Genomic DNA, 20,334 nt, shown 5'->3' on the forward strand with positions numbered 1-20,334 from the left:
TTTAAGCAGTGCAGTGTGAAAGCTATTGATTATGGTAAGCCCAGTGTTGTAATAAATTAGCTACACAGGTGTACATATTAGATACTGACTTGCTTATTTCCACTCCTATAATTACAAATATTTAAATCAATTAACATCTAAAGTTATTCCATTTCCCCTCAATTTCTAATTTGGGAGTGTTTATCTCAAGGCTAAGCCGTGGAGGGAAGTGATGGAAGTCAACTGTCTGAAGTGATTTCCTATGAAAATTTCACAAATTACAAACCCTTAAATTACCATGATGGTAAGCAGATAAGAAAGATAAAGGTGAGATAATTCACCTCTATTGGACACGTCATCTTCATTACAGTCTGAACAGGCAACGGAGCAACAACATCAATTGTGATCAGGCCCTTCTACATGTTCAAATTCTTTGAAAAGCATGTTCAGGACCTAAAGGTGATCCATCAGTGCGATCTGTCCAAACTGTAATACAGAGTGTTACATAGAGGCGTCATTTCTCCATTTCACAGCTCCATGTGAGAGTGTTAAAATATGCCTATTAGAAAGCTGTTTTGACATAAAATGAATAACAGCTAGAAGATGAGTCTGGTATTAAAACGCAGTTTAAAGGACACCGGTACAACTTGCTCTGACCTATCCCACGTGAGAAGTTCACTTACGAATGTTTACTCAATGGTCTTCTTAAAGTTTTCCCCAGAGAATTATCAGAAAACCGATTCAAAGTCCAGAACACCAGTGCTCATTTCTGTTAAGATACTAAATTCATGCAGTTTTGCCATCCGAACTATGATGTAGCCAATCAGAGGGCTGCTCGTAGCATGTGTGATTTTGCCTTCAGATTGTGACACTTGGGATGGGTGTAAAACTGATTTGGTAACAGTTTCTAACACATCTCGGATGTCTATTTTATCGGTGGAGTTCCTAAATGTTATATTTACATAAATGAGAAAGGGAAACCTGAAAACATCACACTTCAGGTGACAGTTGTAGCCACTGTTGAGCTGTAAAAACGCACGCTGTAGATTTTGGCAGAAGCAGAAACAAGTGACTTTATAGAAAACAATTTTTTTATTTGCACATCGTAAAAACTGTACTTCACTGCATGTGAAGTACATGAAGGATACAGGCAGACGCACCGAGCTGGAGCAGGATCGCTCCGCTGCTGTGCTCTGATCGGCTGCTGCAGCCTCAAAGGACTGAACGGATAGAGCGGCCGGGCCCTGCGAGTCCCTAACGAATGTCATAAATACTAATGACTACAGTCTCTTTAGTGAGAGGAAAAGCAATTAACACACACACACACACACACACACACACACACACACACACACACACACACACACACACACACGAAGCAGAACAATTTAACAAGAGCAATTTAGACCAGAAGTCCTGTTCTATAACGGTGCCTCAATCTAATTATAGATCCCAGGACAGTGGCATGTAGTCACAATCTGGGATAAATAACTGTTATTTTTGTCACTGGCACCAACAGGAAACATTTAGCATGCAGTAAAAATATAACCAATCAAAAAAATAATAACATAATGGATGCTAATAAGAGTTAAAGTACCATCACTTCAGATTAAAGTCGAGACATGTCTAAAATTGATTAGGAACGTAGCGAGCAAAGAGCAGTGCCACGCCACCCAAAGGTGTTGCAAAGGCTTTTCAAATGCCCGTCACGTCATTTCAAAGTTTCGATCACAGGAGGAAGTACAGGGAGGATAACAGAAGGTGCAGGAGAAGCCCGGAGCAGTGCTCTGTGCTGTTAATCTGTTATGACGTCTTCTTCCTGACACCACAGAGAGCTGCTGCTGTCTTTGACCAGGATGAATCCTGTTCCTTTAGTGACAGCTGGGCAAAAAGGGTTCACAACTGCATTCCTGCCAGCTGGTAAGGTTGCTAGGAAAGATCAAAAGATTTTTCCTAACCTAAAAACAAATCCACAAGTTTTCAACATTTGCTGAGCCTGTGTCCCCAGAGTCAAGGGCCAATGTTCAAAATGATCCATGCAGGACAGGAAAGCCTACAGAGACTCCCGTGTGACAAACAACAGTTTGGCTCCAGCATACGACACTGACAACAGCGTTCATGAGTCTGCACATGAAATGGATAAAGAGTCACCAGGCACTGATCGACCTCCGTCTGGAGCATAATGAGTATGACAGTGCAGGGGTTAGTAGCCATCAGATCTCCGACAGAGTCACACGCCAGGAGTCTGCTGAGCTCTCGATAGCCAGGATGAAGGTGTCCTCATTGGAGTATTGCTGGATGATGTTGTCATCCATGTTGACCAGGAGCCTGGGAAAGACAGTAAACACATTTAACGGTAATAACTGATCTGGTCACCTCATGTCTCTATTGCAAATTGATTTCTACATACATGATCCCTCAGCTGTTCTTCACACGGCTTCCCTACAACTTCATCTCAAAGTTTTGTCCTGAAGTTTGGTTTATGTTAAAATAAACCTTCTAAATGTAAGACGGTCATATTTATTCATCTCTTCTTCTCCTCATTAGCAAGGGCTACTGACACTGGTTGGCATGTAAAGCTACCTTAAGCCAACAAGCAAACAGACATGGAAGCAAGTGAAAAGCAGAAGAAACGTTTTTTTATTGAGGTGGACTCACCCTTTTTTGCTTTTTTGGTAAACCTTGGCTATCTTTTCAACAGGCACCGCATATTTCTCAGAGATCTGTGAAGACAAAGTAGATGTTAACAAAACTGAATCTCTCTTTCTCCCCATCTATATCTATATCCATACATACATGAATTCAATTCTTTCTAACGGCCAGTAGGGGGCGACTATTCCGGTTTTAGAAAAGTGTAAGATGTAAGAAGGATCAGAAAATAACTACTTCTCACATCTTCAGTCTCAGCAAACACTTTCCTGATGAGTTTACGGTCTCAATCCCTAGTTTCACATCTTAAAGCGAAGAACATTACTAGCCAAAAGGACGATAAAGCACAGGTCTATCTCGCGACTGTTGGATCCACTGCTCGTTTTGTGACGTCTGGTTTGAAGAAGCTAACAAGGTAACAACAAAGATGCTCCAGATGATGCTTCAAAAACAGGGCTTTGTAAACCAACAGGTCACATTAGCTTTGAGCCATCTACAAACCGTTTGGCAGTGAACTGTTGGTTTGTAGAAGTAAGCAATATGTTCTCAGTACTCACAGCCTCCATCAGAGCTTTGACGGTTGGGCTGCGCAGCATCAGAGCATCAAACACTTCATCACACTCCTTCCTCACATATAGTAGAACTGGAAAAGTCAAGGTATAGGAAGATAATATTAGGTCAAACCACGACACCAACAAGGACAAGAACTCTTAATGAGAAATAAGTTACCTTTTCTTTCTGGTTCCACTCTGGACTTCTTTGGTGCAGGTGGACAGAGGTCTTCCTGGCCAACACATGAAACCCTCTTCATTAAAACACCTCTGATGAACACACATGCAGAAACACGTGTCATTTGATGGGAATGCTAGAATTCCCTGACATGTAACAGTTTGTTTCTTCTAAGGTATAAACAAGGATAAAAACAAAATTAGCCTTTGTCCAACCTTCTGTAATCTTCTCACCATGGAGAGACCCTCAACAATAAACTCAAGGTCATGTGGAGCAGTGTGCACTAACACAAAGCCACTGTGGGACTCACCCATTTCGATCAACTTCTTCAGTGTTAAAAGCAAACACCTGCAAACAAAATTTAAAAAAAAAAACAAACAACATTATGTCAATTCTATGTCTTCACTAAAATGTCAAAACGAATGTGTGTGTGTAGCGTGGTCCCTCACCTGCCCTGCTCTCTGCAGGTTTCCAAAGTGGACGTCTGGAATGAAGAGAACGGGCTGGGAGTCCAGGTCTCCAATGCTTTTGAACAGCGCACTTTCAGCCCTCTTTATCGGAGTGGTCAACCCCGAGCTGCCATTTTTCCCTAATCCAGAGGCAGTGTGAACTTAACATCTGTTGCCAAGCGACAACTTCAAGTACAGAATTGATTACATTTGCGAACCTTTTTAAGTCTCAGTGCCCAAAGGGCAAGGATTTGTAACCTTGTTTCTGTGGATTTTAAAACAATCTGAACAATTTTATTTCTGTAAATAAATTGTAATCACGTCTTAGCAACAAACAAAACAAAAAAAGGTTTCACCTTTCATACTCTTCCTGAGCTGCTTTTTTTCCTCGTCGCGAAGCTTCCTCTCAGCACCCTGCAAACAGAAAGGAAAAAAATGTCAGAATATGTTAAAAACAGGTTAAAAAGGTTTATCCAATTCCATGTTATTAGCTCACTGTTGAGCACATGTGCTAGCAGCCTTCTTTACCTTGTCACAGAAGACCTTAATCTGAGTATAGGCTCTGTGGATTGGCCTGCTGCCACAGCCGTTGTTGTAGCTGTACGTGTCGATCTGAATAATCATAGGCATCCCCTTCACACCCTTCTGAGAGGAGAAGTCTGTGCTCAGACAGTTCACAGAGATAAAGACCTAGGAAGCAACAAAATAAGAAATAAAAACAAAACATTCAGTTTTTTTACATTTTGTGACTTAAACTGAAGCAGAGATGATGATCATATAACATCGCTAAATCCATGCCGTGCAGGGCAGGAACAAGAAGCAAGAACACCCAGACCTCCCTCTCCCCACCTTCTCCAGCTCATCTGGGAAAACATGTTCCCAGGCCAGCTGAGAGTTGCAATCTCTTCAGGGTGTCATGAGTCTGCCCAGGAGGCCTTTGTCTAGTGAGACATGCCCAAAACAACTCACACAAAAGGCATCCTTGTCAGATGCCCAATCACCTTGATTTGCTCTTTTTGATGCAGAGGAGCAGCTCTACTCTGAGCGCCTCTCAGATGACTAAACTCTTCACCCTATCTCAAAGGGAGAGGCCAGCCACCCTTCAGAGAAATCTCATTTCCACTGCTTGTATCCGCGACCTAATTTTTTTGGTCACTACTCAGAGCTCATTATCATAGGTGAGGACAGTAACGTAGACTGACAGCTTCGCTTTGACGTTTCGCTCCGTCTTTAACACAACGGGACAAGGCAATATCTGCAACACTGCAGCCGCTGCCCCAATCTGTCTGTCTCCCACTCCCTTGTCCGCTCCCTCGTGAACAAGACCCCAAGTTACCTAAACTCCTCCACTTGGGGCAAAAACTCATCCCTGACCCAAAGGGGACACTCCTCACTTTTCCGGCAGAGAAAGTATCCAATTAGGCGCAATGTTTCTAAGATTTTTAGGGCCAAATATAACAACCTCAGTTTTGTCTGAAATTGAGAGAAGAAAATTACAGGACATATGGGTCTTTATGTCTTTTAGACAAGCCAGCCTGTAATTTCATCAATTGATTTTTGTCATCTGGCTGTTGTCATAGATAGATATAACTGGGTATCATCTGCATAGCAATGAAAGAGCTATGCTAATAATAATAAAATGGCCAGCGAGTCAGGCCTCATACCAGCATGAGTTTTCTATTTAGAACATATTCTTTCTATTATAGTCCTGAGTTGATGTCAGGTTGAATACAGATTTCAATATAATCAACTTCTACAAGCAGAGCATAAAGTACATGCCGCACAGCTTACGGGCACTGGCTGCTGCACCAAAGTTTCCAGAAACTGGCCAATCAGAACAATGTGGGATCTTAGGGAGGGGTCCTTAAAGAGGCAGGCATAAAAATGGTGCATTTCAAATAAGAAAATCTTTGTTACAGAATACCATTTCACTTTTGTAAACACCTGTAAAGCAATAAACAGCAACTTGCTATTAACTAAAAGTTATTCCTGCATTAGTTTAACCATAAGAGCCCGTTATTAGTCAATATGTTTTCTAATGAAGCTGTATCTGACTCACGAACTGTGTGGTAATGATAGAAAGGTTAGACGATCCATGACTCAAAACAGCAGCAGTTCACAGGCCACAACAACTCATAAGCCTCCTTCAAATTTGCATGTGTCAAGTAAAAACACTTCAAAGACACAGAGGTACAAGAATGTGGGATTTTATATAAAGAAATCAACTGTTTAATATTGTTTCAGAACCGCGAGTGTCCCAGATTTCAGAAATATATGGCTCTTCTCCACCCATTCCTCTTTCCCAGAACTAAAGTAATTGGGCATAGCTGCAGATCTGCAGGTTATTAAAAGCCTGTGAAAAGAATTCACAAAATGTCACCCAAGTAACAGCACCATCCTGCCACTATTTTAATCGTTTAGTGTGCTCTTTAAGCAATAATACATGTCATTATCTTCACACATTTAATTGCACAATGGAACAGATTCTCATGATTGGTGCCAAATCATCCAAACGGACAGAATTTCCACATGAATCTCCCAGCTAAACAGGACGGGCAGCTTGAGCAACAGGTCGGCAGAGACTGATCACAGTAGATTCGTAACTGCAGCTAAACACCAATTTTCCCACTACGCAGCATCAACAGCATCGTGTCTGAACCTGCAGAGGTGAGGGCTGATTGCTGGAAAAGCCTGGAGCACAAATGAGCCTCCTACACACCTCCACAAATTCACACCTCCACAGACCCAAGCCATTTCAATTTTCTCCACAAGCGCTGGACGCATTGCTGCTAGCAGCGTGTGTATGTGTGCGTGGGAGGCTTGTTGTGTTTGCGCTTGCCGCATGTGTAAGCGTACCTTCCTAAAAAGGGGGGGGGAAACAAAGTTCACGAGGGCACTGCAGAGTGGCTGTTCAGTACCATCCGCTCAACCAGCACAAACAAACAAACACGAAAACAAGAGTTGTGTGCAGCAGGAAGCCACTCATCTCCCGCCCGAACCAACACATTTCACACTCTGTTACAAGGAGGTTGCCAACTGTTACCTGGCAACAGCCAAAGCATGCAGAAACAAAACATAACGTGTCCACCAAATAAAAAAAGTATAGATATATTTATTTCATCTACACTGGTGTCAAATTAGCAGTGGAGCGCTACATTTCTAAAAAGACAAAAAAAGATTATAGGAGCGACACGAGGCTTCACATTTCCTCACAGTAACCCTATTGTTTTGTCCTCAACCTTTTCCACCTCATTTCCCCTGGGGGGTGGGGTCTGGCCTCATACTTGAGGCTTGTGAGTCAGAGTGCAGCAGAAAGGGTGAGAACCACATCTTACAGCACAGCCACACAGTGTAATCAGTGCTTCTAATGATCTAATTGATATTTAGTAGGACAAATTGTATTCATTAGACAAAGCAGATCATATGCAAAACACAGAAGGAGGGACTATTACAAACGAATGATGACGAAGGGAAGCTAAATCCTCGGTGCTCTCACTTTCAAAATACCTACCACCTCTACACAAGAGGCCAGACTACAGGATCATCCATGCTTTGAATATACATACTGGCAAAAATCCAAACATGCTGGTTACATTATTTATTTGTTTAACATGCATGAAGGTGCTAACATGGAATTTTGGCCAGAGCTTGAGAGAAAAGTTCAACCTCACAGGGACCTCTTTGAGTTTCACTCACATTAAAAGGACTAAGATACCTACTGGTCTAAAATATTTAAAACTTTGTCTGATATTTAAAAAAAAAAAAACAGCTCCCCCCAGACCCAGTAATGGCACTTTTTGGTGTAGCTACAGTTAAATACTTAAATAATAAACAAATTCGTGCTTTGAGTTTTATAACATTGCTTGCAAGAAGCCTTATACTTCTAAATTGGAAAAATAAAGCCCCCCCAACTCATTCTGCTTTGTTAAGAGACAGTTGGAGAAAATTTTATTTACATTGAGAGATAATGTTAAACAGTTTTACCTAATTTGGCAACCCTTTATAGATTACTTTAATAAGTAAAACTGGGAGGGATGGCCTCCTCCCATATCTGCTCCAAGATTATACACATTGGTCTGGGCAGAGGAAGGAAGGGAAGGGGAAAAAAACTATGTCACTGTAAATGAGATACATACTTTGTTGCCTGATTTGAGATATGAGTTGACCCTTTTTTTATTCAAAACATTTCATTTGTTCTACAGACAGGGACAATTAACCCCAATATTTAGCTTCATCATTAGGATTTTTAGGCGTGATATCTGTTTGTAGACTTATATAATTGTATGTAATTATACATGTATATTGTATATTGAGGTAGGATCAAATGAGTTTACCTTTAAGTCTGTTTGTACCCACCCTTTCTTTGTCTCATTATTGTTTAAAGTGTATTTTGTTGTTATTTTAGTCATGTTCAAAATAAATCAATCATTCAGTGACAAAAAAAAAAAAAAGGACTAAGATTCCTCTAATTTTGCACCTGTAGTATGCAGCCTGACATAAAAGTGATTTAATTACTAATAATAAAAGGTGTCATGCGATGGTACACAGTGGTACACGATTGTGGTCAGGTGTACAATCACACACCGCTCGATGCAGTACCATCACAGTGCCGCCTGAACACACATTTAAAGCAATTACGGTTTGTGAAAAGCATGTGCGCCACACAGTAAATATTTATCCACAAACCAGCAAAACGGCAATTACCCGTCTGTCAGCGAGGCAGTTTGAGAAGCTCCCATTAAAACTGAAGCTGAATGGGAGCCCCGGGGCTCAAAACACCTTAGGGTGGACTCATTCTTTAGTGTGTTTGTGGGTGTGTTTACACGCTGTGTGCAATTTGTCTAGAAACCTGAGCAGGGTTGTTTTCAAGGGTCTGTTGCCCTGTACCCGGCGTCTCTGCAGCCCCAAATAACCTGACACAAAGCAGGAGACACGCCTCCCGTCATCGGGGCCAGGCATACGATCCCTCAACTATTGTGAGAGCATGAAGTATAAACAGTCCACTGACGCGGTTCAGCACAGACCAGGAGTCCTAAAGACAAAAACCTGCGCTTTTATTAAGCAATCCTCCCCACACAGGGCTAAGAGTTTACCTCGTCTGACCTGTTTAGCTTCTATGGTGTGACACATACAGCCCCCCCCCCCCCCCCCGCCCTGCCCCTCACCTTGGCTTCTTCACTGACATCCCATGTGAAAGACACAGCATTGTAGGCAATTTCCTCCACGTTCCCGATGTTGAAGCTCTCCTTGTAGTCAGCTGAAGGCAAACGGAGAAAACAGGAGAAGTTAGATCTGTTAACATTTGTCTGGAGACACATTTTCTTTTTTGTGTGTGAATTTTTCAAAACATACTTGCATAACAAAAACAACTATACATTTATCTTTGTATCTTGCTATATATCTCTATATAATAGAGAGAGAGACCCTCCTCTTTGCAGATCGTCTCCAAGTCATTAATGTTTCATGCCTGATGTTTGGCAACTGGAACTTTCAGCTACCGCCACAGATTTTCTATAGGATTAAGGTCTGGATACTGACTCGACCACTCCAAGACCTTAACATGCCTCTTCTTGAGCCAATCCTTTGTTACCTTTCGTGTTTTGGATCATTGTCATGCTGGAATACCCACCCACGACCCATTTTCAATGTCCTGGCTGAGGGAAGGAGGTTCTCACCCAAGACAGTACATGTCCCCATCTGTCCTCCCTTGATCCAGTCCCCTTGGCAGAAAAAACACCCCCAATGTTTCCACCTCCATGTTTGATGGAGGGGACGGTGTTCTTGGAGTCGTAAGCAGCATTCTTTCTCCTAAAACATGGCGAGTTAAGTTGATGCCAAATAGGTCTCATCTGACCACAACACTTTACCCAGTCCTCCTCTGAATCATTGAGATGTTCAGTGGTCTGTACATGTGCTTTCCAACTGTTTTCTTGGTGACTGGGTTTCCAGCTGCCTTGAGATCATTGACAAGTTCCTCCCGAGTAGTTCTGGGTTGGTTCCACAGCGTTCTCATTATCACTGAAACTCGATGAGGTGAGCTCTCGCGTGGAGCTCCGGACCGAGGGAGATTGGCAGTTATTTTATGGTTCTTCCATTTGCGAATAATCGCACCAACGATGGTGCTGCTTGGCGATGGTCTTGTAGCCCATTCCAGCCTTGTGTAGGTCCACAGTCTCGTCCCTGACATCCTCGGAAAGCTCTTTGGTCCTGGCTATGGTGCAGAGTTTGGAATCTGGATGGATTGATTGCTTCTATGGACAGTTATCTTTTATACAGGTAACAAGTTAAGAAGGCTCCCAATGTCTTTTTTATTATTGTTCTGTCTCTCACTGTTCAAATAAACCTACCACTGAAACTATAGACTTATCTTTTCTTTGTTAGTGGGCAAAGCTACAAAAATCAGTAGAGGTTCAAATAATTTGTTCCCTGACTGAGTGTCAACTAAATTTTTGATTGTTCATACTGATCCAAGAACTCATAAAGACATACAGTATACTTATTTAGTAGTTGGTTGAGGTAGTGATCATTTCCCAAAGTAGGAAACTGCTCCCTCAGAGTCAGAACAACAATAACAGTTAACATCCCACTGTGTCTCTCCTACGGTAGCATTTTGTCTTTAAATCCCATTACAGGCAGCATGTCTATTTCATTATCTCATATTTTCAACAGTTCACAACACTCCACCATTAACTCCAAATACACTGCCTTATTTTCACTCTCCCACCTTGTCTGTGGCAAGTTCATGCCAATACTTGCCATGAAAATTCACCAGAGTTTATGACACCTGGTTCATTCCTTTCGGTTTTAAGCCACAGGCTGGGGCACGTCTTTTGCTGAACGCACATGATATGGCTACAGTCCAAGCCCCCACCTATTTCTCCTGTTAACGTCTATGCAAACATAGACCCATAAGCAGTCTTTTCACAGCACTCCTGTGGGAATTCAGGCTTGACTGTTATTCAAATTATATCAGGTTTCAGCTCTGGATATGTGACAGGATTCTCCTGGAGCTTCCTGTAAGACTGCCACCTACTTAATCTCTCCTTAAATGGTTTTGTGAGGTTTAGGTGAAAATATCTAGTAGTCCCCATCTACACCATTAATGTACAGGTAGCGAGGACAGAACGTCTTACCGATGTCCAGCACTCTCTGCTTGGCAGTGTGCTGCCGTGAGTGCCAGTATTTCCAATTCTTCAGCTGCTCATCTCTGACCTTGTCTTCCCCAAAGACAACCATGATGACACTCTACGGGAAAATATGAAGTAGAATAAGGTCAAATATTTCACACTACTGAGTGATAAAGTCCTCAGCCTCCTCCATCTTCCCTCACTCACCTGTACAATACTGTTCTGTGGCAGCTCAGAGCCTCCCACGGTGCACTGATCACTCCTGGATAGACTCCTATCAGCTCCATGGGTTGATGTCACTCCGACTTTGCCTCTGGGCTGACGCAGGGATGATCTGAAGCCGGCCGCAGAGAGCGTCAAAGGGTAGAACTGGCCGCGGTTCAAGTAGGCCATGGGTCCTTCTCCTTGGCGTGGCCGGAGAGATAACGTGGCCTCCATGTTGTACCGGAAGCTGTCACTGTAAGGACATAATGGGCTCCATAACTGCCATTGGTAAGATAACTACTAAAACAATGACAGGTGAAAGTAAAATATAAAACTGAATGTTGTTAAATATAGCCTTATAAACTCTTCATAATATATATTTTAGGCTTTGAAGTCTAAATCCTGTGCGTGCCAATAAGGAAACTGGACTATAGTCATTGAACTCTTGCAATCCTTGACAATATTAATATTTGATAAAAATTTATGACTTAAGACACAAGAGATCTTTTAAAATGAAGGACATCCTAATCTAAAAATCGAATTATATACCAGCTTCTCTTTCATTTTAGAAAAGCTCTTTAAGTTGATCCTTGTGCACTAGGAAAAAATCTATTCCTGTCATATTATCAAATTAAAGCATTCACAGCCAAATGGAGGAATTTGTTAAAACTTTAACTCTATGAGAGCAGATTAATGCTGGTGTATGGGAGTCAGTAAAAGAGGTCAAGCAACAGCAGATAGTCAGCATTACCTTTGACATACTAAACACATTACTGTCCAGAGGTAAATACTTAAATCAACATTTTAATCGGTGGGGGGGGGGGGGGGGGGGGGGGGAAAATGAGCAGATAAGAAGATTGCGAGGAACTGTTTAAAGACACTTACGACTCTAAACAAACTTGAGCCCAACATACACTCAACAAAAACTTTATTACTAGTGTCCCTTTTGCTTTCAGAACTCTTCATAGTATAGATTAAACAAAGTGCTGGAAAATTTCCTCAGAGACTTTTTTCCACATTGCCATGACATGCCGTGATTTCCCGGCTGCACATCCATGATGAACATCTCCAGTTCTACCCAAAGTTGCTCCGCTGGATTGAGATCTGATAATTGCGGACACGAGTACAGTGAACTCATTGTCATGTTCAAGAAGCCGCTTTGAGATGCTTTGAGTTTTTTGACATCATTATCCTGCAGGAAGCAGCCATGAGAAGATGGTACACTGTGGTCAAAGGGATGGACGTAGTCAGCAACAACACTCGGGTAGTGCTGTGGAGTGTAAGCGACACTCAGTTGGCACTAAGGCATCCGCAGTGCAAAGAAAATATCTCCCACGCCGTCACACCACCACCAGCCTGAACTGTTGATTCAGTGCAGGATCGATCCATGCTTTCATGTTGTTTAAATAAGGTCTTAACCATCCACCTATTGGAGCCGAAATCATCAAAATCATTCGACCACGCAATGTTTTTTCCAATCCTCTATTGTCCGATTTTGATTCCTACGGTCTTCTTCTTAGCGGACAGAGCAGCTGTAGCTGTAGCCCATCTGCGTCACAGTTCAGTGTGTTGTGTGTTCAGAGATGCTCTTCTTTTTTGGAACAAGTGGTTATTTGAGTTACTGCTGCCTTCCTAACATTTCAAGGCAGTCTAGCCATTCTCCCCCAACCTCTGTCACTTAAATCACCTTTCTTCTTCATTCTGATGCTTAACTTGAACTTCAGCAGTTCATCTTGACCATGTCTGCTTGTCTGAATGCATCCAGTTGCTGCCAAGTGATTGGCTGATCAGATCACATTGTGTTAACAAGCAATTGAACATTGCATTGCATTTTGTACCAAACAGCGTGGCCAGTGAGTGTGTGTCTGGGCCGCATAGATTCATTGAACCACACCGACACCCTGGTTAACCTTAAAAAACACACATTGCAGTTTCTTTAGACTTAAACCCCCACATACACCATTCTTCCAAAGCACTGAATGAGGGTTAATCCAAAGCTGAAAATGGTTCCATAAGTTCCGCCTGCAGTGTAGTGTTAAGGGAACTGTGACTGACTTTACAGGTTTTATTTTGTTTATAATGTTTTGCATGTTTTGATTTGATAGCTTTACGCCGGATGCCCTTCGTGATGCAATGAATGGGGTTGCATCTTCACAGAGCAATCACAGCAAATGGGGAAACTTAAACAGTGTTTATGTTTTTTCCCCACATGAGATTTGTTGGCAAATTATTTTTTAAAAAGCACCTAAAATTCATAGTCATTCTTCTCTCAGGATAAGATGTGTGCACATAAATGTTATTCTAAATTTTTTGTAGTATCGCCATGTTTTTAAACTTACGCTGGTAGACTGTGGTGAAATTCATCGACTCCCGAGGAAGAATTTTTGTGGTACATCTGTAAAAGAAGATACTAATCAGCAAACTATTCATGTAAAAAGAAATAATAATGAAAAAAGGAGTTTGTATCAAATAAAAAAAAAATCTTATCAGTATCAACAAAACTTGTATAGCAACAACCAACAATTCTGTTCAGATTAGGTCTGACCTCTTTTTCCACTGGCTCCTCATACGTGCCGTCCAGACTGCTCCTCTGTTCGTCTTTCAAATATCCAGTGAGGGACATATCATAGCTTTGCTCATACAGCCTCCTTATTTGGTCTCTAGGCTCTTTTTGGCAGGTGCCACCAGAAAATGAAAGCGGCATGGGGGCCTGGCTTTCTGTCTTGACCAGAGCAAGAGGTCCGTTCTCTCCACCTTTACCATCTCCTTCTCTAGAATCTCCTGCGTGGCTCTCAGCTCCATATTTGTAGCCCTGCTGGTGCTCAGTGGTTGTGCTGTTGTTTAAAGAGAGGTTAACAGGCAGTGACACCATAGCTTGAAGCTGGTGACCCACCATGTCCAACTTTCCGCAGTTGCTGTGCCCGTGAGCAGAAGGCTCTGTGGGCTTAATGGCACTGGGTGTATACCTCTTCTCTCTGGGAACCTGAAAGGATTATGACAAGTCCAGAAGCAATTCAGACCTAAAATAAATCAGATCATTGTATGTGTCCTTTATTATTCTTTGTTTCATACCTTATAGTAGTCATACAGCACCCCTAGAGCTGCTGGACTGTCCTCATCTCCATTGATGTTCGTCATGGCCTTTGAGGCAGCTGTCAGTGGGTTCTCCAGGAAGATTTTCCATGCCTAAAATAAATCAGATAATTGTAAGTGGCGATATCCTTTATTCTTCTTTGTTTCATACCTTATAGTAGTCATACAGCACCGCTAGAGCTGCTGGATTGTCCTCATCTCCATTGATGTTCATCATGGCCTTTGAGGCAGCTGTCAGTGGGTTCTCCAGGAAGGTTTTCCATGCCTCATCCTCACTGTTGAGCGGTTTGCGGTGGGCCACCGACACTTCGTTTGGTACCACCACCACCAGCCTTTTGCTGGGAACGACCGATGGGAAAAGACAGAGAGGCATGTTATTATTGCAAAGCCATTCTTTCATTAACAGAAGCCAGTGCCAAGCCACTAAAAATGCCCCAGGCTGTTTCTCACCAGACTTCACTCAAATTGCCTGCTCCATGTGGAGCATGTTTATTTAAGTCCACTTTTGCTGGTATATCGTTAAAAATGAATCAGTGGAAATGAAGTCATTCAGAGATATTGGCATGAAGATAAATTTCGTCTGACATCGTGGTAGTTAATAATTTTCAAATTTTTGTGAAATCTTTCATAATAATGAAAGCATAAACAAAACCAGTAACGTTTATCTGCAGGTACGTGAACGGTAATTAACTCATTCTAAAATAAATTATATTATATTAGTTTAGTAATTTGTGTCCCTGGGGGTGTTTATATAGCATAGGCTCCAGTGCACATCTACTGATAGCAAGAAGACAAAAAATATATCTAAAAGGAACTGGACTAAAACTGACAGAAGTTATTATCAGTGGTGCTAAAACTTTCTCTTACCTGTCCAGGTCCATGTTGCTTCACGTCCCTGCTGTTTTCTAGGATTGCTAGAGAAACTGGACTTTCAAGTTAGTGCAGGTAAGTTTGTGTGGGAAACTGCAAAAATGAGCCCGGGAAAGGCTGACTCTATTTAAGGTCTCACTAAAAACCGCCAATGAAATCATCTGGATCCTCACGAACACATTTACCGATGCCCATAGTGTAAGAAGAAAATGTCCATATTAAAAGCAAACAAACAAACAAAAACAAAACAAATCGATAATAATCCGTATAACTGGAGACAGGGGTGTATTCTGTTTGGAAAAGGTGATCAATTAAGACCGAGGTAGTACAGCACCTGAGGCAGGATAAACGAGGAAACGAAAGCTGTCCCTGTGATTGGTGATATACTTCTAAGCGTCGTAGTACAGGACTGCTCCCCATTGGTGAATGGGAAGCGAAAAGGCGTGTCTTGAAAAATAGGTAAAAGGTGGACTGCCCAACGTTAAATTATATATATTGTACGGTATGTACCGTTTTGTGTTGTTTTTGGTGGGGTTCTGTGTGTGTTAAAAACAAGCCCGTGAGCAGCAAAACAGAAAAAAACGAAAACACACGCTCTTCCAACTCAATTTGATATTTTAATTGGCTATATTGGTGATATTAACGGTGTCGTAAAATGTATTTTACAAAATCTTATGAATATTATCTTAATTGTTAATTGGCGTAAGAGAAAACTATGGTGGCTGTTCCTTTGTGTTGTATCGCGACACCTTGTGGCATGCATTTGTCTTGCACCTTGAAATGAAAACTGTTATACATTTGCTGATTTCAAAGGTGTTTTGCTATTCTTGTTGTTTTGTTCGGAAATGTATTTTTGTGGTTAAATAACTACTTTACGTTTTATTACGCCAATTTTTCTTCCTGGGAAATGTTCCTCCTGTAAAGAAAGATGGAGCCTTCACGTGCTGTCAGTAAAGCCCCCAACTTGATTCGTGTAGAACTGTCATGATTTGGGGTTTACTGGAAATCTTTGAATGCATCATAGTTCATGGTTTGGGCATGCGCACTAGTGCGGTGACGCCAAACGGCAGGGATAGGCGAGAGTTCCAGAGGACTCAGCGTAGTGCTGCTGCAGTTTAGTGATTGTCTTCACTGATACAAGTACTTTTTTTAACTGGTAAGGTATTTACAAAACGCCTAGTAGTACGTTTTAGTGCTCAGTGTCTACTTAAAGTCGTGTTCATTGTATGTGTCAATGTATTATCCAAGCTACCGGATAGCAACCGGCTAACTGAATGCTAGTGTCTCTGAATTAGTACGAAAAGAAATGTATGGTTACATTTTTTTTCTAAAAATTTTTTTTTAGTGTTATCAAGATGTCTCCGAAGTGAGAAAAACGGTAGTTGAAGTTGTTAAGACTAAAGCAGCATTTTCAAATAACGTTAGCCTTGAATGGGCACTGCATGGCGAGGACTGTTCTTACATCATCCACGGTGGTCAGTGGTGGACGATATTTTGACGTAAATATTTGCTGATTAAGGTAATGCAATGTGGCAACTGAAAAGAGACATCAACACTTATTTTGTGACATGCATATTATTAGAATAGCTGACTGATTCTGGTTTGATGATAGTAAACAAGTTCCGCTTTAAAAATGTCGCTCAGAAACAGAGTTCCTACAGTCCCAACACTGACCTAAATCTTATAGTCTGTCTATAATAACTTTGAAAATGAGAATTTAGATTTTCTTTGGGGAAATTTCCGAGATAATTGCCTGATGCATGTGACCCAAAAAGCAACAGTTAGCCTAGTTCCAAACGGCGTTTCACAGCCGCTGCTGCCTTGCACGTTTTGGAGTCTAGTTAAGTTAGGAGACAGGTATGCTTCAGTTGTAAATAATTAATAGTGCTTAATCCAAACCCTCAGCTGCTGTCACTTCTCTGCATTTCAGGATGGTGTGGCTTTTATTCCCTTGGTGCCTTGCATTTCCCTTCACCTTCCCTAAAGTCATTGTATTAGAGGCTTGTCATCGTCTTGCTAGTGCTGTGTTGATTAAATTGTTGTATATTTTTGGCAGGTGGAACATCAGAAATGGCCCGTGGGCACCAAAAGTTCCAGTCCCAGCAGAAAAACGCCAAAAAGCAGGCAGAGATCAAGAAGAGTAAAGGCCATGACCAGAAGGCTGCAGCTAAGGCTGCTTTAGTATACACATGCACCGTGTGTCGGGTATGGGCTAAAGCTGACATTAGCAGCATTAGCAAACATTTAACCATGTAGTTAGGATGGAACTCACTACACAGGAAGCTAGCAAATCACTGCAGTGGATTTGATCATATTGTTTGCAATGTGATTAAGTCAATACCTATACCATATCTCATTTCACACTTCACTGTAACACTGAAGTTGGAAGTTATACCTCCCAAGCCAGCTACCTTAAATAACTTCACCATGTTATGTGATTACTAGGTATGATCTCATTTCAGTAAAGTCTAGGCCAGTAAGCTTTCCTGGACTGAGTTAGAATTGCTTGGCATTTCTTATATTTTGTAAACAATTAAATATAAAACACTAAGAGTAGAACAGAAGTGAGTCACAAGCTGAAAGCAGATCACAACAGAGATTGGATTCATCCCAGTGCTGTTTTACCTGGGCAGCATGGATTTGTGCAGGTTTATAATTGACAGCTTATTGATAAAGTATGCCAAGCTAACCGGTCATAGTAACCTCAAACCCCCCCCCCCCCCCCCCCCCCCCCCTTCAAGTTTCAACTACATCTCTACGATAGTTAGAAAGGTGTGATGAAAAGTGGTTAAAATCCCTTTCTAATACCCGCATACACCTTTTGCTTCTCTTTTCACACCTGTGCCAAGGACGGTCAGCTTCTCTTGTCACTGCCGTCATCTGACACACAGGTGGTGGCATGCAGTGCTGCTCGGTTGGCACAGCACTGCCTAATGTTTAGCATAAATGACATCAGCTTCTGCTCCTCCTGGAAGAATGAAGCGACAAATGCAGGCACTTTGTTAATGATTTTACCTGCATTCAGTGGGACAAACAGATTTTCTGTTTCTGAGATCATTTCACAGTCATGTTCTCTTCAGTGCTTGTCCAGAATCGGAGTGCTTTTGAAATTTGTCAGAACTCCAGGCGATTTTCCTCTTCACCAGCCTGTGTTTGCTCCTGGATTGACTGACCAGGTTGAAGTCAAACATGAGCTGTCATGCTACATCCTGTTTACATGTTTTAACTGGAAAACTCACCAGGCAACGTGACTTTCTGTATTACCTGTAAATACGTTTCTGTGTTTCCTTTAGCCATTTATCACTTATCCAAGCGATTACAGAACGGCAGCAGCTCAAAGCCTTAACAATGACTAAACAAGCTGGTGTTTGTAATGTAATCTAATATCCAACCAGTCGAGATCATATTGTGAAACACCTTTTGTCTCATATTATGGTTTTGTTGATATATCTGAGTAAACCGATGTCATTCTCATTGATGTCATCTTTTTTTTCTTTACCAGACACAAATGCCCGACCCGAAGACCTTTAAGCAGCACTTTGAAAGCAAACATCCAAAGTCTCCAATGCCCCCAGAGTTGGTTGGTGTGGAGGCGTAATGGATTAACCTCTTTCTGTAAGGCAGTTGGAACCAACTCAGGACAGGCTTCTACATTTTGAGGTGTTTCAGATAATCTTCAGTTATTGCTCATGATGATTAACTGATGTATGGGTGTGCTTATGTAGGGATTTTACACAATCAATTGGACTGAAGACAGCTACCCTCTCTTGGCATAAATGTATGTGTTCCACTTTTGATTGTATGCAATATTTGCAAAATCTGATCATTTCAAAATGTTATGCTCACAAGAGTAGCTTGTTCATGGGCTCCACCACTATCTCAGGTCTCCCACTGTTTCACAGCAAGCTTTGAATACAAGATGAATTGGCACTGGCTCAAATGAACAAAGATGTTGATGATAATTGGAAGTTATCTGCCAAATCCAGTGTAATGTGAAATCCATTATGGGTTTTGACTGGGATGGATTTGTGATGCAGAAGGGTTGATGTCAAAATAATAGTTATCCAGAATGTGACTAGAGTTCATTAATGTGCTTGGAAAGTCACATTCATAACCACTAATGCTGTGTTCTTTCTATTAGATTCAGATTTACTTCTAATCTGCACTGATTATATATATCTATATATATAAACACATATATTTTTTGGCTTGCTTCCATTATTTTTTTAATGATGAGTCTATTGTTGTTGAAGTGAAAAATGTGTCAAATGCACTGTGCTGCACAGTTGTTGAAATTGTGCATTGCATTTACCCCTCAGATTATCATGAAACTAATTTTGTTTGTGTCAAAAAATAAGTTTTTGTCATGTGCAAAATTTGTAAAAGCTCTGCAGACAGGGCACTACACGTCTGATCACTGCAAAGCTTTCCATGTTCCTACTCTGCTGCTGCAGTAAACATCTGGATATTTACCTTTGATCCTATTATAAGAGGTATGTCGACTGAAAATAGGTTTGCACTGGGTGTTGTAAATGACAACACTAATGAACTCCTGTCCCCAGAGTTGGTCATTGTAGTAATACATGTGACATAATTGTGCACAGCTATTGTATGTATTCTGCAGTGTAACTTGTCTCACTGTCATCTCTATGGTGTATGTGAAAACAATCCCAAGTGCAGTCTTGCGCTCTTTGGTGTTCTTTTGCAGTATTTCAGCTCTGAACCTGCAAAGTCTAAACTAAATTACGCCATACATTATCTTACTTTACCTTATTTTATATAAGTTGATCATAGCAGGCAAAGACAGTTTTAATTCATTGGAAGGAACTATTTTCAATACATTTGGACCTGTTGGTCATTAACCACTGACATTGTAACACTGTGCTAAAGTCTGGACAGACAACCAGCCATGTTTTTACTTTTTGTAATAATCATATCTTTGTCCACAAAATGTAATGTATAGCCTTTGAATAAAGTTATTTTTTATTAATATTACCAAGTTGTGTTTTTAACTTTGAAAGTTACTAAATTCTGCCTTAGGTTCCCCTACAGTAGGTGGAAACGTAATGGAAGCTTGGCTTCTTTTTTCTGCCGCTCCTTAGGGGTCACCACAGCATCTGCTCCATCTCACCTTGTCCCTTCCATCATTTTCTGTTACTCCAACCATCTGCATGACCTACTGTGGGCTTCCTCTTAACCGACAGCTCCAAATTCAGTATTGTTTGTCCGGTATC

General features: G+C 41.4%; 2 protein-coding genes across 2 annotated transcripts; one reads left to right on the forward strand and one right to left on the reverse strand.

The window, feature by feature from the left end:
• Positions 1-1,083: 1,083 nt before the first annotated feature.
• On the reverse strand, positions 1,084-15,438 carry LOC102793284 (grainyhead-like protein 2 homolog). The gene is made up of 16 exons (XM_087847678.1): positions 15,098-15,438; positions 14,403-14,568; positions 14,210-14,323; positions 13,683-14,120; positions 13,477-13,532; positions 11,141-11,390; positions 10,940-11,051; positions 8,972-9,063; positions 4,335-4,496; positions 4,163-4,220; positions 3,807-3,946; positions 3,668-3,705; positions 3,358-3,449; positions 3,186-3,271; positions 2,638-2,702; positions 1,084-2,307 (listed from the first exon to the last, which is right to left on the reverse strand). The coding sequence occupies exons 1-16, from the start codon at positions 15,109-15,111 to the stop codon at positions 2,193-2,195; spliced, it is 1,998 nt and encodes a 665-aa protein (XP_087703804.1). The 5' UTR covers positions 15,112-15,438; the 3' UTR covers positions 1,084-2,192.
• Positions 15,439-16,154: 716 nt separating this feature from the next.
• LOC102792784 (transcriptional regulator ZNF706-like) lies at positions 16,155-20,092 on the forward strand. The gene is made up of 3 exons (XM_006795983.3): positions 16,155-16,256; positions 17,157-17,305; positions 18,603-20,092. The coding sequence occupies exons 2-3, from the start codon at positions 17,171-17,173 to the stop codon at positions 18,696-18,698; spliced, it is 231 nt and encodes a 76-aa protein (XP_006796046.1). The 5' UTR covers positions 16,155-16,256; positions 17,157-17,170; the 3' UTR covers positions 18,699-20,092.
• The last annotated feature ends 242 nt before the right edge of the window (positions 20,093-20,334 follow it).

Source organism: Neolamprologus brichardi, chromosome 11, assembly GCF_056152115.1.
Source record: "Neolamprologus brichardi isolate AB-2024 chromosome 11, ASM5615211v1, whole genome shotgun sequence".
NCBI classification, from domain to species: domain Eukaryota; kingdom Metazoa; phylum Chordata; class Actinopteri; order Cichliformes; family Cichlidae; genus Neolamprologus; species Neolamprologus brichardi.

Bases quoted from the DNA above. Each gene is read 5' to 3' on its own strand.
- LOC102793284 (XM_087847678.1), bottom strand. The intron at 11,052-11,140 runs GTGAGTGAGGGA...ATTTTCCCGTAG, and splicing joins CACAGAACAGTATTGTACAG to AGTGTCATCATGGTTGTCTT. The intron at 3,272-3,357 runs GTAACTTATTTC...TGACTTTTCCAG, and splicing joins AGTGGAACCAGAAAGAAAAG to TTCTACTATATGTGAGGAAG.
- LOC102792784 (XM_006795983.3), top strand. From the start codon at position 17,171: ATGGCCCGTGGGCACCAAAAGTTCCAGTCCCAGCAGAAAAACGCCAAA. The intron at 17,306-18,602 runs GTATGGGCTAAA...TTTCTTTACCAG, and splicing joins ACACATGCACCGTGTGTCGG to ACACAAATGCCCGACCCGAA.